The sequence below is a fragment of the Trematosphaeria pertusa genome (assembly GCF_010094035.1).
Source record: "Trematosphaeria pertusa strain CBS 122368 unplaced genomic scaffold BU26scaffold_3, whole genome shotgun sequence".
NCBI lineage: Eukaryota > Fungi > Ascomycota > Dothideomycetes > Pleosporales > Trematosphaeriaceae > Trematosphaeria > Trematosphaeria pertusa.
In genome coordinates this window covers 2,516,593-2,533,144 of record NW_022987214.1, presented here as the reverse complement: position 1 = coordinate 2,533,144, position 16,552 = coordinate 2,516,593, and the positions used below count along the sequence as shown (strand labels likewise).

At 54.9% G+C, this 16,552-nt stretch overlaps 9 protein-coding genes across 9 annotated transcripts; 4 read left to right on the top strand and 5 right to left on the bottom strand.

The window, feature by feature from the left end:
- Positions 1-1,618: 1,618 nt before the first annotated feature.
- Positions 1,619-2,953, bottom strand: BU26DRAFT_478075 (uncharacterized protein). The gene is made up of 3 exons (XM_033825626.1): positions 2,564-2,953; positions 2,204-2,490; positions 1,619-2,143 (listed from the first exon to the last, which is right to left on the bottom strand). Exons 1-3 carry the CDS (start codon positions 2,711-2,713, stop codon positions 1,681-1,683), a joined length of 900 nt encoding a protein of 299 aa, XP_033688689.1. The 5' UTR covers positions 2,714-2,953; the 3' UTR covers positions 1,619-1,680.
- A 1,184-nt stretch (positions 2,954-4,137) lies between these two features.
- On the top strand, positions 4,138-5,547 carry BU26DRAFT_418772 (FAD-dependent pyridine nucleotide-disulfide oxidoreductase; the record flags this gene model as incomplete). The annotated part of the gene is made up of 1 exon (XM_033823269.1): positions 4,138-5,547. The coding sequence occupies one exon, from the start codon at positions 4,138-4,140 to the stop codon at positions 5,545-5,547; it is 1,410 nt and encodes a 469-aa protein (XP_033688688.1).
- A 132-nt stretch (positions 5,548-5,679) lies between these two features.
- On the bottom strand, positions 5,680-6,739 carry BU26DRAFT_516002 (heme oxygenase-like protein). The gene has a single exon (XM_033828223.1). The coding sequence runs from the start codon at positions 6,708-6,710 to the stop codon at positions 5,928-5,930; it is 783 nt and encodes a 260-aa protein (XP_033688687.1). The 5' UTR covers positions 6,711-6,739; the 3' UTR covers positions 5,680-5,927.
- Positions 6,740-7,207: 468 nt separating this feature from the next.
- Positions 7,208-7,897, bottom strand: BU26DRAFT_420157 (class I glutamine amidotransferase-like protein; the record flags this gene model as incomplete). The annotated part of the gene is made up of 1 exon (XM_033823346.1): positions 7,208-7,897. The coding sequence occupies one exon, from the start codon at positions 7,895-7,897 to the stop codon at positions 7,208-7,210; it is 690 nt and encodes a 229-aa protein (XP_033688686.1).
- Positions 7,898-8,444: 547 nt separating this feature from the next.
- BU26DRAFT_228182 (FAD/NAD(P)-binding domain-containing protein) lies at positions 8,445-10,199 on the bottom strand. Its single transcript, XM_033820822.1, has one exon. It carries the CDS (start codon positions 10,052-10,054, stop codon positions 8,732-8,734), a length of 1,323 nt encoding a protein of 440 aa, XP_033688685.1. The 5' UTR covers positions 10,055-10,199; the 3' UTR covers positions 8,445-8,731.
- A 156-nt stretch (positions 10,200-10,355) lies between these two features.
- Positions 10,356-10,650, top strand: BU26DRAFT_228177 (uncharacterized protein). Its single transcript, XM_033820820.1, has one exon. It carries the CDS (start codon positions 10,390-10,392, stop codon positions 10,564-10,566), a length of 177 nt encoding a protein of 58 aa, XP_033688684.1. The 5' UTR covers positions 10,356-10,389; the 3' UTR covers positions 10,567-10,650.
- Positions 10,651-11,001: 351 nt separating this feature from the next.
- On the top strand, positions 11,002-13,014 carry BU26DRAFT_501826 (kinase-like protein; the record flags this gene model as incomplete). Its single annotated transcript, XM_033826590.1, has 1 exon — positions 11,002-13,014. One exon carries the CDS (start codon positions 11,002-11,004, stop codon positions 13,012-13,014), a length of 2,013 nt encoding a protein of 670 aa, XP_033688683.1.
- Positions 13,015-13,270: 256 nt separating this feature from the next.
- Positions 13,271-14,706, top strand: BU26DRAFT_228179 (NAD(P)-binding protein). Its single transcript, XM_033820821.1, has one exon. It carries the CDS (start codon positions 13,526-13,528, stop codon positions 14,453-14,455), a length of 930 nt encoding a protein of 309 aa, XP_033688682.1. The 5' UTR covers positions 13,271-13,525; the 3' UTR covers positions 14,456-14,706.
- Positions 14,707-15,507: 801 nt separating this feature from the next.
- On the bottom strand, positions 15,508-16,237 carry BU26DRAFT_501824 (uncharacterized protein; the record flags this gene model as incomplete). Its single annotated transcript, XM_033826589.1, has 3 exons — positions 15,508-15,878; positions 15,925-16,038; positions 16,093-16,237. The coding sequence occupies 3 exons, from the start codon at positions 16,235-16,237 to the stop codon at positions 15,508-15,510; spliced, it is 630 nt and encodes a 209-aa protein (XP_033688681.1).
- Positions 16,238-16,552: the final 315 nt, after the last annotated feature.

Genomic DNA, 16,552 nt, shown 5'->3' with positions numbered 1-16,552 from the left:
GTATTCATGATGTCTCTATCCGCGGAATGAGGGATATCGCGCTTGTATGGTGTGATTACAAAACAGTAAAGACCGAGCAAGGATGATTAGTAGGGACAGTTCCGCGCGATTGCATAGCGCCCGGAGAGCATGTACCGTACGAGACGGTTGGCTGCAGGACTCGTAGAAGAAGCATCGTGGCTGGTAACAAGAGTTTCAAAAGCGCAAGTATGGTGTCGAGAGGCATACGTTGTGCGTCTGAGCGTGTAATCGTGGAGGTTTGGAGACATCGGCGGGGTGAGCGGACCAGAATGAATTGCCGAGGCTCGCTTAAACTTCACGGCTTTTGGCTGTCTTAACTGCTCCCCTCAAGCACCTTGATACCTCCCCCCTACCCACCATCACGATGTCCTCCACATATCAGCTATAGAATCATTATTAAACTCCTTCATTACTATACGTTCTTTAGCCTAACCATAATTGACGTCCGAAGAAGATCACCGCCTCCCTTTCCCCCTATCCGTCGTAGCTCTCAAAGTCTGTTCTTTCCAGTAATCGATTCGAGCCCCCAGTCCTATACGTGCCTTCATTTTCTTCTCCTGGATATTACGTATGCTTTCCTTCTCAAATCTCCGCTTTCTCTTACATCCTCCTTCTTGCCATCGATTACACAAACCCACCCCATCAGGTTGGTACATGTCACTCCCACAAATCCCCACCACCTAGGACCTCCCCGCAATCGAAATCCGTAACCACATTCCGACTCTATGAACCATACGCGGACCACCCACTCCTATGTTTAGCAGCCAGCACACTCCCTCCGAGCATCTCCACCGAGCACAAACCCTCTCCCGAAGCGCAGATACGAGCCACAGCGTCTCACAGACGTCCACGTTTACTCATCGCCGCGGCACCATTGGGATTGAAGAGCGCAGGGTCTCTGATGCCATTCGCTGTCTCCATCTTTACAGGCCTAGAAAGCCCGCATACTCATCATAATCAACGAGTTCGATACTTGCGGACCAAGCACGATCCCTCCCTGCGGCCGATGCACGAGTATGGCACGTGGTCAATGGGTGTGATGCTAGTTCAGAACGGGTGCTACACGCATATGGCGCCATGCATTGGGAGGCATCGGATGGGACTGGCATTAGCCTTTGCTGCGTTGGTTTGTCTTACAACCAGACGTTGGGAGCCTCGCGGCCTAATTTTACAGGGCTTCAATAGTGCTTGGGCAACATGCACTCATGTTCACTAATCCTCTTTGCGACCAGGTTGTCGCTCTATTCGTGCTCTCAGCTCGTTCCGCACAAGTCAAGGTGTCGGCCGATGCATGTGCCAAAATAGTTTCCAGGTTTGCTTTTCTCCATGAGAGGGAATGAGTGTGGTTATGGTGGATCATTGATACTGTTTGATTAGTCCATGGTATGCCGTCTGCCATGCTGTTGGGCGGGGTCTCATAGAATACAGTAATGCAAGGCGTGTCCCGCCCTTCGACAGACAAGCCCCCAGCGTGCAACTCAAACACCGAAGAGAAAAGCCAATGCAGCAAGATGAATTGCACTCTAAACTCGCTAAGTAGCAAAAATATCCATGATCGGAAAGATGCCGTACCAGAACTCCAATGCGCATCCCTGACCTTTACGAAAAGGTATCACTCCATCTACGCCCTCTCGCCAGCCTCTTTCTCTAACAACGCCCTCACCGATCTCCACCGCTAAAACTATACCCATGCCCGCCGTGCCCTCCATACCCGGTGTCCTTCCCGCTTCCAGCCTCCCTCCTATACTCCTCATACCCGCCGGGGCTCAACGCATTCGGATTATCATCGTACTGCGCATACGGCGGCACTGGTGCCCCGCCATAGCTCCTCCTATCGTCTCCCCAGCTCAACGGACGTCCGGGATGCCGTCCCTCATCCGTTTCCGTAGAATGTAGTAGCGCGTATTCATCCTCCTCTTGGTTGCCGCCGCGCTCGGTGTGCCGGTCGTCATCGTCATCGTCGCCTGGGTGGTCGATCTCGGTGGACCAGGCGTTGTCTTTGCCGGTTTCGCCGAAGGCGTGGTGTGGATTGGCGGCTTTTGATTCGTAGGGGAGCACGCCTTCTTTGCGGAATTTAACAAGGTAGTAGGCCGATATGCCGGCAGTCACGGCGAAGAAGATACTGCGAAATTCTCGTTAGCTGAATGAGGGGATGAGGGGGAGGGAGGAAGGGTAAGCGTACAATATCACCACGCCAAAGCCCACCGTCACACGGCTGAGCTTGCACTTAGATTCGCTTCCGAACTTGAAAGTGGTGCAATTGCGGTCGTCGTCGCTGACTTTGGCCTCCTTTGCGCCTTGTTTTATGCCATTCGAGTTCCACACTGCCACGGCGATGAAGGCCACGAACCACAGAATTGTATAGAGCGCGTCGAGCGCCATGAAGGCATAGGCGTTGGAGAACTTGCGGGCCCGGCTCCACATGGGCACCATGACGAGGTATATAATCGCGGGGGCCGTGAGGAAGCACTGCATTCAGCCGTCAGCTTGACTCTTCACATCCACAACCCCAAATGCCAACCCCATGGGGAAGCTCGCATACCAAAGCAAGATAATACTTAGTCGCTCCTCCTGTCTCCCCGCCTTTCGTCAACACTGCGATCGTTATACAGCCCGCAATGAAGATCAGCAGGATCTGGAAGACATGGGCCACCGTCTTGCATTTCTGCACATAGCTCGTGGGTATCCGCATCGTTGCTCGCTGCCGCCCGCTGCGGACACCCGTCTATCGCTCGCGATCGAAGGAGAAGCGTCTGAGGGATGGGAAGTTGAGGATGTAAACACAGCTCAGCTAGTCCAGCCGTGCACCAACAATGTAGTAGTATCGCCGAGCCGTCGCCGTTCAGCCCCTACCTCGCTGCGTCACAGAGTGTAAGAGATTGAATAATCGCGTCGAGCGCAAAGGAGCGTGGGAGTCCCAGATATCAACGAGTGTCAGGAGGCGGAGTGAACGAGGAGAGGAAAGCCATTGCGAATCCCTCAGCCTCACCAGGAACGCTCAGCTGTGGCACACGCAAGCAGCACAGGTCCAGAGTGCCTCAAACGCTCGTGCCAATGCGTCCTGGCCAAAGGGAGCCAAGGCTCAAGCCGCGCGATGCTCAAACAGGGTCCAGCGCCTGCTATTTTTGGTGTCGCTTAGCGAGCGCCTTGTGCTGGTTTGGGCATCGCGGCGGGTGTGCCTGGATTTTGGGGAGGGATTAGGTGAGCCTCATTTCTTGCTCCATCATTGCTTGATTGTGGAATCATTTCGTTTGTCTTTGTGGGTGTCGAGATAAGGTGTCGAAATGCGGAGGTATGATGAGGAGGTGCTTGCGATGATAGGGAAGCAACAGTGCAAGCGCTGAGAACGCCTCGTCAGACCAGGCTTCAGCCATTCAGCCCGCAGCCGTCCTGGGCGAACTCTCGCGACGCCACATCTCGCAGGATCGTCTGTCATGTCGCAGGAACAGCCACGATGCTTCACCGGAATCTCGAAGGTGCGAGAAGACATGCCTTCTAAGTAACAGCTGTACAACAGTCGATCTCGCGAGCACACTATCAGCAGGGCATTTCACAGCCTTTAGTCTTGCCGGAACGGGTCACCCCCGATATATATACCCTGCATCGCGTCGGAAGTACAAGACGCTATTTAGATCATTCGACTGTCCCACTTCTCACGATTCTGCGAGCATAGCCTTACATCTGCATCGCTGCTTCTCGACCCCGCTAATGCCGAAGAAAGTATCGGCACTCGAGCGGCCCCTTACTCATCATGCCGACCGCTGACTGGCGTATCCGGGTGTTTGCTACACCAAGTAATTCTAAGGTTCTTCATCTACAAGATGAACAGTTCGATACCGGCTCCATTGCGGGGTAAGGAGGCACCGCATTCCAGAATTCGACCATAATGCTTTATCAACAATCGCATGGCGGCCCGATTCGGCATCTTTCAGACGATACGCAGCGAAAAGAAGTGGAAGGGAAGTGTGAAGATACAGAGCGTAAAGAAGTATAAGTAGGAGGCTTGCGATTCATTCCCAACTTGAAGGTCGCCCGGCTACATTTTCACTAGTCAGCTGTCTTCCCTACTTCTCTGCTCATCCCTTCTACTTGACGTCCACTGCATCTGACACCGCCATGGCCACCCCAAGTCACTACGACACTATCTCGATCGGGTCCGGAGAAGCCGGCAAATACATCTGCTGGAACCGCGCCTCCACTGGCAAGAAAACTGCCGTCATCGAGCACAAATGGCTCGGCGGCTCATGTCCCAACATCGCCTGCTTGCCGTCCAAGAACGTCCTGTACTCTGCCGACATCCTGCACAACTCGCAGAAGTATGCTTCGACGGGCTTGCTCAAAGTAAAGGGCGCTAGTGGCGTTGATATGAGCGTCGTGCGAGAGCGAAAGAGAGACATGGTAAACGGGCTCATCGAGATGCACGAAGGTGTGTTCAAGAACAGCGGTGCGGAGTTGATCCTCGGACACGGGCGACTACTCGACGCGAAGACGGTAGAAGTCGAGCTGAAGGATGGAGGGAAGAAACTCATGACCGCCGACAACATCATCATCTGCACCGGCTCCCGCGCGAAAATCGACAACACGCCCGGCCTAAAAGAAGCTAAACCCCTGACGCACATAGAGATGCTAGAACTCGACGTAGTACCTACCCATCTCATCATCCTAGGAGGCGGGTACAGCGGCATCGAGTTCGCGCAAGCCTACCGGCGCTTCGGCGCTGAAGTTACCGTAATCGAGAGGAACGAGAGGATCCTAAGGAACGAAGACGAAGACGTATCATCTGCGCTCGTCGACATCCTCAAGGGAGAAGGTATAGTCTTCCACAGCTCGACCTCCATCACCAGCGTGCGCGGTACATCCGGGTCCTCCGTGACCCTGACCGGAGCGCAAAACAGCCAGCCCCTGGAAATCTCCGGCTCGCATCTTCTAGTCGCCAGCGGTCGTGTTCCAAACACCGAGGGCAACGGGCTCGAGACGGTGGGCGTCCAACTCACACCCTCAGGCCACGTCAAAGTGAACGAGTACCTGCAGACTAGTGTTCCCGGTATCTTCGCCGTCGGCGACTGCGCCGGGAGTCCGCACTTCACGCACATAAGCTTCGACGACTTCCGCATCGTGCGGGATTTCCTCAACAATCCAACATCCCCACCGCGTTCGACGAAAAACCGCCAAGTGCCATACACCCTCTACACGTCCCCCGAACTGGCCCACGTCGGGCTGAGCGAGGCCGCGGCGAAGAAAGCCGGGATCAAGTATAAGCTGGCCAAGTTGCCCATGACGGCGTTTCTACGGACGAGGACGATGGACGCTACGCAGGGCTTTGCGAAGGCGCTTGTGAGCGCGAGTGATGATGCGATTTTGGGGTTTACGGCGTTGGGGCCAAGAGCTGGGGAGATGCTGCCTGTTGTTCAGTTGGCGATGGCGAATGCTCTGCCGTATACGAGTCTGAGTGGACTGATTATTACGCATCCGACGATGTGTGAGGGGTTGGTGAGTCTTTTTGGTGCTGTGCCGGAGAGGACTTGAGGGTGGGAAGTTTGCTCGGGCGAGTAGTATAGCGATTCTTAAATGCAGAAGTCTCATCGGTGGATAGAAGGCACATGATGTAGTGCTTTCGACTGCCATTCTTGGCTTGCTTTCAACTGCAAACTACCACTGATGCGTTAGCTTGAAAGTCATTGGAGCACCCACCCTCAACTTGTAGCGGGGAATAGACGGAAAAAGATGCCAGCAGGCTGCCTCACCAACAAACTGTCTTCTCTACATTTCCTGCATGAGATACTGCCCGAGTACGCGTGCTACTCAACTGAGTATGACACGTCTTCGCTGGGGAGGTGGTTGATCATGCAACTCTGCCGCACTACACAGCTTATTATACAGCCATCTAGCACTCATGAAACCAGGGTTCAAACCTCTGGCCAAAACGCCTCCTCAGCACCCAGCAAGTCCCTCCAAACAGCCGCAGCCCTATCCTCCACCTCTTTCTTCAGCCGCTCATCGCGCCCCACCACCTCCTGCACGCCCTCATTCAGGATGCCCTCCAGCGTCTCCACAAACCGAATAAACTCCCCATTCGTCCAATTCGGAATAAACTCCCTCCTCATCGCGCCCCCATCCTCGTCCTCCTCACAAGCTTTCCCCGCCGCGCCCTCCGCCTGCCCCTTCGCCCAGCTCCACGCCTCAAAGTACACCTTCTCCGTCGCCCAGAACAGCACCGCGCCCTCCAGCCACGGAAGCAACGAACTCCCCTGCCGGCCCGTCGTCAGGCCGCCGAACAGCTCCTCAAACCGCCTCAAGCCGGCGATCTTCCTCTCCGGCCTGACGCTCACGCCATCCTCCCCCGTCAAATCAACGTCTAACCCGTACCGCTCCGCGACGTCCATGAAGAAGCGCTCTTCGCGCCGGATGTTGACCAGCGCATCGACGAGCCAGTCGAGCAGCCGCACTTCGATGCCTCCGGCGGCTTTGCTGGGCGTGGGCTTTGCGGGGAGCTGCAGGGTGCGGAGGAGCGAGCCGGTCAGGCGGATGTAGCCTTGCATGTAGAGCCGGTCGTTGGCGAGCCAGTGCGAGATGAGCGGTTTGGAGAGTTTGCCCGATGCGGCGTGGGCGAGGAAGCGGGATTGCGTGGCGCGGGCGAATTGGTCGCGGTGGAGTGTGAGAAGGTGGGAGGTTAGGGTCCAGGAGGCCATTGCGAGAGTTCGAAGGATGATTGAGAGGTGGATGGATGGATGGAGAGGTCTTGGGACGAGATGGAACGATTACACGGGTTTTATGTGCCCCGCATTGTCATGTGAGAGCGCGTAAGCGCGTCGATCCTGGGTAAGAAGGAGGTGCTGATGTTTTGAGTCTCCTTTGTAATCACCACGGTATTGATTTGAGGGTATGTACATGGGGGCAATTTGCATCGGGAACGTATCGCAGATTGAATGACGTCACGCTACGTGCGCTAACTGCGACCGCCTTCATCGGGTGGCTTCGAATGCTTGAATTAGTGGCTAAGAATGGGCCGGATTGTCGTTCCCAGACGAGAATAGTGCCTGGACGAGAGCTCGCTGGTACGCCCTGCGAGAAGACGACGTCCAGGATCTTCAGGGTAGAAACTCAAATGAGCTGAGAACATTTGCAAGCCGACCAGGTATAACCTACCCAAGGAACCCAGAAAGCGCAAGCCTCCTCCCCCATCCCTCTATCCTTCAATCCCAAACGGATCCTCCGCGGCATCCTCATGCCGATTATACTCCATCCACTTCGCAATATCACTCGCAATGCCCTCGCCAAAAATCTCCTTCACAAACGCAAACATCAAATCGGTCCCCGAGCTGACCCCAGAACTCGTCCAGATCCTGCCATCCACCGTCCACCGCGCCCGCGGCACCCACTCGACCTGCGGCCGCCACTTCGGAATCACGCCCCACGCGCCCTTAAACGTCGTTGCCTTCTTGCCGTCCAGCAGCCCCGTCTGGCTCACAATCCCGGACCCCGTGCACACCGTCAGCAGGTACATGAGCCCCGGGTACTGCTTCTTGACGAAGGCGACGATGGGGTCGAGGACGGCCCGGTTGGGCTGTCCTTTGTTGGCGGGGTCAAAGCAACCCATGCCGCCCGGGATGAGTAGCACGTCGAACTGGGGCGCGGTGGCGAAGGTGTGCGTTGCGCAGAGGGACTGCGAGGTCTGGAAGGGTTCCATGCCCATGTTGGCGGGCCACTGTTTCGGGGAGGTGGAGATGGGGGTCGCGGTTTCGGCGACGAGGGAGAGCGTTATGGAGGGGTTGTGCGTGGAGAGCGTGTTGAGGACGTCGATGGGGCCACAGACGTCCGTGAGTTGGAAGCCTGGGTAGAGGACTACGCCGAAAGACTGAGGCTTGGGGCCTGGCATGGTGGGATTGGGTGCGTGGTGGTGGTGGAAAGAGAGACTGGCGGGGTGTGGGTTGGTGGTCTTTCGTTCTCTTTTATATTCTTTTAAGATGTGGTGGTTGTTGATCGGTCGGATGGAAGATATTGCACGCAAAGCGTTAGGGCGCTGTAGCTTGCATGATTCCCCCTCATTCCTGGAACACTAGTACAGAGTCAGACCACTTCGGTCCTACGGTCCATCGGCTCCGGAGTGGACAATCCTTACGATACCCAAGACCGCCATACAAGGCTACCACATTGGCTGCTTGCGTCTAGATCAATGCTGGATGAGGGTCCAGAGCAGTTGTATCGAAGGGTTCGCTCCATTAGATACAGCAAATGCGGTTATTCCAGATGTAAAAACAAACGCCCCCAATTCTACTCGATTCCGCTCTTAACGAAGGACCGAATCCAAAGCTTCGACTTAGTTGTGCTTACTCAGATTTCGAGCGACCATGGACCACTGGCTTTGGGATAGCTATCCTTGCAGCCATTATACTCGGAAGATCCAAATCGGTCCGGCGGCCAGCGAGAGTAGGGTGCAGATTCCACTCGCGGATAGACTCGTCGAATACATTGTCTCGCAACCCGATCACCCTGTCAAGGAGATCAAGTCTCCCTTCGAGCAACCTCTCATGCCGAGCAGCCTTCGCACGTACTATCGCCGAGGGGTATCCACCCGAGCTATGCAGGTGACCTTTCCCGAGCCCGGACTTGGAATGAGCGTTAACCTATCTTTCTTTCTTCGACTTGAAGCACGATTCGAACGGGTAGTCTTTCGTCTCGTCTGTCCGTCACTCTGCACGATTACTTCAGTTCAACCTTCCAAGTCCCTCAACTCCCTCCTAGGAACAACCTTCTCATGCGCACCTCTCCCGTCCACCTTCCCCGTCTTCCAGCACCACCTCCTATCCTTCTCTTCCCCATTACTCACTCCGTTCAGCACATTAACAACATACTTGCCGATCGTCGGCAAAAACTTCCAGCTGTGGAAACTCCCTCCCACAGCCAGATATAAGTTGCTGAGTCTGGGATGAGGATGCCGCGTGATGAGCTGGTCCTGAGAGGGGCTAATGGAATCCCAGCAGAGCCGCCAATAGTCTGGGCTACGGGAGGCGAAGCTGGGCATTGTTTTCGAGACGATACGGGAGAGAGTTTCGGTTTGGAGTTCGGAGGAAACGGTAGTTTGAAGGTTATCTGGAGGGATGGAGATCCGGTGACCGGAAGGCGTTGTGATGGTGTTTGTAAACGAGCGCGCGTTCGTGAACTTTAGGAGGCGAGTCTTTTCGGGAGGTGGAAGGACTTCTCCTCGATCGCCGTAGATGACGACGGGCATATCTTTCAATCTTTGGTATTCTTCTTCGTTCAGCTTGTAGTGCACAACGCAGACTCCGGCTGCTGTGACTTGTTTCTCGACTCTATCTTCTTCTTGAATGCCCAGCTCGTCTTCTACAGGCGACAGGAGCTGGCTTGTCCAAGCACCCGCGGCAAGCAGTACCTTGTCTGCCGAATATGTCCGCTCGTCCTTCGTCTTCGCGCCCCGGACGCCGTCTTCACCAAATATGACGCTGTCTACATCCGCTTTCTCATACCTCACTCCTCTGCTAACAGCATCCTCCATCATCTTGGCCACGGCATCCCCTGCATCCGCCCACCCAGCCTCAGGATTCCAATACCCTTTCTCAATCCTCGACCCCTCCTCATCAAACACCGCCTCCCTCAACATATCACCCCACTTCGCCCTCACGCGCTCATCAATCTCTACGTCGCTCGTCCGATCCCCGCCCCTATCCCTAAAGTTTCGCCGTATGCGCTCCGCAAGATCGTTCCCCTCATTGCTCAGCATAACCCACCCGCTCTCATGGAAGAACCTCCGGCCATCAGCGTTTCGGAGGACCGGTAAGGTCTTCCAGGCGTGAAGGGCTTCGAATGCGAGATCCATGTAGAAGGGTGTTGTATAGTCTGCGCGCACGATCTTATTGATGTCGGTGGAGGCGGCATGGTAGGGTGGGTAGGGCGAGCGGTCGAGGATTGTAATTTTGGAGGGGCAAGGATGCGTGAGGGAGAGGTGGTAGGCGGTGCTCGTGCCGAAGATGCCGCCGCCGATGATGAGGATGTTGGGTGCGTCGGGGGAGGACATGGTGGGGAGCTGTCGTCGAGGTGCGATCTAGCTAATGTGAATGATAAGTCGAAGTCGTTAGTAGACGTTGATTACTAGAACCCTGGGGCTAATTTCCGGCTCCGGAGTGAATTTTTCGCGTTGGGCGTCTTGGACTCCGTAGGAGCCTGGAGGATGGCCTGGAGAGTCGTTTGGAAGCATGTCTGTGCTAAGTCCCTGCTTAGTAAGCAACACTATCAAACCCCACAACCGTGAAATGACTTCGCGGGGATTACGACCGGATGTCACTTCAATTGCATTCCTCTACTTCGTGGCAGAACAACCCGGTTTATAGACTCCCGTGCTGTTTCGAGAGCATGCGATGCACCCATCTTTACGCTAGGGCTGAGATGCAGAATTGGCGGAATGCCGCCAATAAGCTGCTCTACGCCATCCTTCGAAGCGCCGAGGCTGAGTTGCAGCAAGGCTCAAATCTCGCCAGCTCACCGGCTTGTCTTCGCAGCGGGGTGGCTCCGATCCTGCTCTTCTCTTAGCTTCAACCGATTGCCTGCGGTGCTTCATGTTATTCTTTATGCTCGAGGATGTGTCGGATCGAAGACCATGTTTACGTCGACGCAGACGGCAGCCGCCAGATATTTGAACAAGAACATCCCTGTGATGAGGTTCGGCGCGGGAACGTGTGCCCACGGGTTCGCGATTAAATGAAAGCATACTGTCGAGGTCTACCGGAACCCCGAGCCTATCCCTCCTCGCAATCTTTAGACTCCTCAAACCGTTTGCCCCTGCCGATCGAGCCCAGCCAGGATGCGCCACACGTGAGCCGTACTCACTCATTGGGCTTGCCGGCTTCTCTACGGGGAGTTCAACCTATCAGTCACATCGCGTCCACAGGGCAAATGGAAGGCACGAATTCGAAGGGACTATCACGAAGTAAACGAGATAGCTACCGCAGTCAACGCTCCTTGATTATGGATGCAGTCGATGGGTCGTCAGTTGGCCTCGAGCGTCCGTTGGGGATGCACACAGCCCCGAACAATGAGACGCATCGACAGAACAGAAGATCCAGCTCTACCTCAATGCCGCCAGCACCAAACGATGCAGTTTTCCATATGAATCTTGCACAGCTTGATCGCCCTATGCACATCGAATTCGGTAACCGGCCGCTGTCGATTTGCTCACCAGGCGAGAACCTGACGAACTCTGCTTTTTCACCTCCATACCTGCTTCATCCTACACAGCTGTCCACTCAAACACCGAAATTCGGACCACCCAAAGCATTCGGAACTTCTCAGGAGAACACACCGCTCAGGGAAATTCGACCACGCTTTTCAACAAATGGCCTTAGACGACCTGCCATAGGCCAGGAAGTCAGAGCGCAAACCTCCACGCAGGACCATGTGGAGAGAAGCATTCGACCGCGCCAGTCCCGCATGCTTAAGGCACGCCATTCGACAAAAGACCTGCACTCCGCGCAGCCTAGCGTACCCAACAGCCGTCCGAACAAAGCTCCGAGATTTGAACCTAACGACGACCCAAACTCTGCGACTAGCGCCTTGCCATCCGTCCACCCGAACGTGTGCCGCTACTGCGCCAATCGCGGTCTGCCATCGCCGCGAAGTCAGTTCTATCCGGACTGCCCCCACCACACCTCTGGGTTTGAAAGCAGTCCAACCCCCGGATCACCTGGCAGTACTCTCGCCTTCACTGAGGCCTTTAACGATAATGGGACCAACCGCATCAGGCGCCAAAAGTCGTCTCTACTCCCCAGATCACAGAAGCCAGCCTTAGCACTGGCCCCGCATCATGTGATTGGTGGTTTCCGGATTTCTCCCTCCCAAAACGCTATTACTGAAGATCTGCCACTCCCCGTGCCGCCTAGAATACTCTTTATCCAGACCGTAGCCAATGCACTTCGGCTCAAGGAATCGACTGCCGCGGCTGTTTCTGGACTTCATTCAAAGAAAAGCAAGGACGATCATTGGGTACTTGGGCCTGGAGACGAGGAAGCACTTGTGTTCTGCAATCTGCTGGGCCATGGATCAGTAGGGGTGGTAGAGGAAGTGAGGTTGAGGAACCGAACCTTGCCAACACTAGTCCGGAAGCGCGTCCGGCTTCCCGTTCGCGATCGGGAATCAGTCTTGAGGCTTATCAAAGAAGAAACGCAGAACCTCAAGGCACTAGCACATACCCACATCGTCACCATTATCGCGTCGTATGAGGATAACAAGCAGAAGAATCGGCAGTCCTACTGTCTTCTCATGGCCCCTGTCGGAGATAACGATCTGAAAACATTCCTGGACATTGCAACAGAAGCCGATGCCCTCCTCAATGAGTGGTCAGACTGGATTAGGAGCTGGTTCGGCTGTCTAGCATCAGCCCTCGTCTACATGCACGGACGGGGTATCCGGCACCAAGACATCAAGCCTTCGAATATCATACACAGAGGGAGCCAGATTTTCTTCACGGACTTTAGTTCCTCGTCACGCTTCGTGGTTGGGCAGACCACTTCGACCGATAACCCCTGCCGTTCCTCTCCGATGTACGCCGCTCCCGAAATCGTGGATAGATTCTCCGAGTCGGGGAATCTTCGAAAGCACGGCCGCGGGTCAGATATTTTCGCCCTCGGTGGCGTTTTCTGCGACATGCTAACTGTTTTTACTGGAAGACCTGTCGACACATTTCACAAGTTCTTGAGAGAGTATCAGACCCCGCAGGAGCCGGCTTCAAGTCCTTCTAGTACGCAACTGTTATATAGCCGCAAGTTGCCTGCTATTCAGCAGTGGTTTGCCGACTGCACGTTCTTCCAGTGCATCTTACCGATGCTATCGCCGGATCGCATGGCGAGGCCAAGCGCAGCAGAAGTGCTCATGAGCATTCTTGCCAAACAGAACCGGAATGAAGGATGGCCTGAGAGCTGCCCTTGCTTTGCGGAGACCAAGTCTGCCATACTCGAAAAGTCCGCCCTTTCCGGTCTTCGATAAAGTGGTTCCCATCTCGCGAACGGGCTAAGGTATTTCTGTGTATCCACTTTAAAAGAGTTACAGTCTACAAAGTATCATGAAGCGACTCGATAACCACATGCGCAAGGAAGCAGGGCTGTGGTCAAGGAAGCTGCGTGGATCGCGGCACATACTCCAGCTTCTCTCGGGTCTTTACCGGTTGAAGGACTTCAGCAGTGGCTATCCGCGGTGGCGGATCCTAGATATAGTCAAGGAAGTTTGTGCTCGACTCCAACCCAGGCATTGGTCTGTTCAAAAATTGTCTACATGGCGAGTCGCTTCGTGCACATGGCTATGCATGGAGCGCCTAAAGCAACACGACATGCAGCTAAGTTCTTAACCGTCGATCACGGTTCATTATGAGTCATTCCGCATATAAGCCAATCAATCCCTCGCGAACAAGGAATAAATACAACATCATCCACTGGCGGACTCGTTCCACCACCACACGTTAACGTCTTCTCAACAACACATCTTTCACGAGATCAACGCTATGCCTCACCGAACGCCCGACGTCGTCCTCGCAGACCGATTCACCAAAACGCTTCATACAGATGCAACCCCTGCGCTCGATCCAGCAAACAACAAAATCACCGCGTCCTTAGCCGTCTGCATAATCGGTGCATCCCGTGGGATCGGCGCCGGTATCGCGCATGCATACGCTTCAGCTGGCGTATCAACGCTCATCCTCTGCGCGCGCCCCTCTTCATCGCAAGAACTCAGCTCCGTCGAACAGCGCTGCAAAGAACTAAATCCCTCCATCCAAACCCTCTGTGTCGGCGTCGACATCACAAGTTCGGAAAGCGTCGCCCAACTAGCGCAGAGAATAAAAGAACAGGTTGGAAAACTAGACATCGTGGCCCTGAATTCGGGGTATTCTGGTCCCGTGGTCCTCAAAGTAACAGAAGGGAACCCGCAGGATTTCCAGGACGTTTTCGAAGTGAATGTGCAGGGGACTTATCTTCTTGCGCACCACCTGATCCCGCTGCTCGTAGAGAGTAAGGGAGCGAGGACGTTCATCGCGGTGGGAAGCTTTGCGAGTTGTATTACAAGCGGGCATATCGCGAATACAGCGTACTGCATTTCGAAACTGGCGCAGGAAAGATTGATAGAATTCATTAACGAGCAATTCGGGAAAGAAGAGGATGGCGGGGTGATGGCTGTTGCGGTGCATCCTGGTGCTGTGAAGACGGAGATGGCGGATCGCACGACGCCGGATAGTTTCCGGAAATACCTCACTGATGATGCTGGCTTGTGTGGGGCGTTTTGTGTCTGGTTGAGTCAGGAGAGGCGCATGTGGTTGAACGGGAGGCTGTTGAGCGCTACGTGGGATGTTGATGAGCTGCTGGAGAAGAGGGGGAAGATTGAGGAGCAGGATCTGTTGAAGTTTGGGTTGAGAGTGGGAGACGCTTCTGCGGCGTAGGCTTGGGTTAATCCGTGGTTCGGACCTCGTGCCTTCGTCTCGTCTTTCTCTTTATCCCACGTCGACTGACTGCGCAACGTGCTAGGCGTTAGCGCTGGAGCTGGAAGAGCGGCCGCTGTGGCAGCTCCTCGACTGCATCCGGTGGTCTAGCACCTGATAGGCCACAACCAATTCCATCGCGTCCCTCGCTGCGGGTCTTCGTCCTCTCGACCCTCTCGGACCCTCCTTCAACCTACTCCTTTGCGCCTACATCCTCCCTGGCAGAAGATGAACACTCCCCTTCTACCACCCCCCGAAACGGCAGATTCCGCGCATCAGTCGCAAGTCGCATCAGGCTATGACAAACCATCTGTCCACACCGACTTTCCTCATCCCATGCGAGCACCTAACACTCACTCGTGTTGAGGACACGGCACGCGAATTGTTTATCAGGAGAACGACGAGCGCAGAAAAGTATCATATCCAGTGCGTGAAGCGGGGGAGTCGACAGACGCTTTTGAGGCTAAATTGTAGCGTCTTTGTGGTTTCCCGTAGCGATTAATCGCTTTGACGATGTGCTAAAGTGTAGTGTTTTGAATGGTGTCTGGGGCAGCGTTGTCAGGATCGGGGATATCCATGGTGTCGGTGTCGGTGTCGCTGAGATGCCTGACCTCGTGTAGCTATTCCGTATTGCAATCAATGCCCTAGACGTCGCTCCGTCGTAGCTAAGCCTCATGTGCAGCAGCATTGTGCAAAGCGGGGCTAGTGACTAGCGGAAATGATGCACGGATAAGACTAAGCAGAAAAGCTTCGATGGTTTTGAAATGAGACAAACCATGTCCGAAGACGCGGTGATACCTAAGTGCGGAGGGATGGGAGGAGATGACCGAGGCCCGAGTCCGCAGCTTAATCAGCTCGCGTCTATGACATGGCAACTGGCACATAGTTGAATTCGAAATATGAACATTGAATGAAAGAATGTAGTAATGCGGGTATTACAATGGCTCGCCATGCATGCATATGTCAAAACAAAACGCCCGCTCTCGTTACCGACACAAACGCTCTCTGCCGCTCTACAACATCCCCAGCGCGAATCCCAAAACGCCCAGTCCCACGCCCACGGCTCCAATTGTGGGCGCCGGCGCTGCATTATCCGTGTTCTGCGGCGCAACACTCTGTGTAGGGCTGTTGAAAGGAGGGACAGGCGCGCCGGGCGTACCCGTGCCGTTGAAGCCGGCTCCTCCAGTAGGTGCGGAACCGGAGCCGGTACCGGTTGATTGTGCAGGGGCAGCAGCAGCGGGGGAAGTAGATGCAGGCGGTGCAGAGCTAGGAGCCATGGATGAGGCTGGTGCAGAGGGCGCGGCAGTAGCAGACGGTGAGGCGGTGTTGTAAGTAGTGTAGGCGAAGCCGCATTTGCGGACGAGGTCGTTCACGTCTGCGAACTCTGTGAGTATTTCAAGCAGGGATTGGGTTGCTGTAAAGTCACATACCATTATCGGGTCCATCGTCGTCATACTGCGAGACGCAAGCTTCGCACGTAGGAATCTGTGTGCTGGCGTTCGCAGCATCGCATATGCATGCCAGTTCCGCTTGGTCGTTGTCGTCTGTAGATTGTTAGCTTTTACAAATACTGCCTTTGGTAGCTTGGAGAGACATACAGATTTGCGCGTCACAGGAGCTCGTCAGTCTGATCACCGGTATGCAGACGTCGCGACATTGGTAGGGGACTTCTGCATCGTCGACATCGATCGCGAGGCCGGTCGCGGACAGAGCGACGGCGAGGAAAAGATTCTGGACAAGCATTGCGTTTGCTTTCGTGATTGGATTGGCCTTTGGAGTTGGGGAGGGCGTAACGGACGTGGGCTCGGGAATGGAATTCGGTCGGTGTCGATCAACCAGCGAAACACAGAACTCTCCCTCCCAATCTTTATATCCATTGAAATGCCGAGGCCATCGAGGCTTCGTTTCAAGCGTACTCGCCATCATAGTACGCGGGACTGCCCGGTGGTTCCAGATCGGACTTCGCGTCATTCCCGAGGAATGGCCCCCTGTCAGCACTCTCTTCATCCTTCGCTGTGAATCCGGGGACAAGCCACGCCGCAGACACCTTTGCAGCGA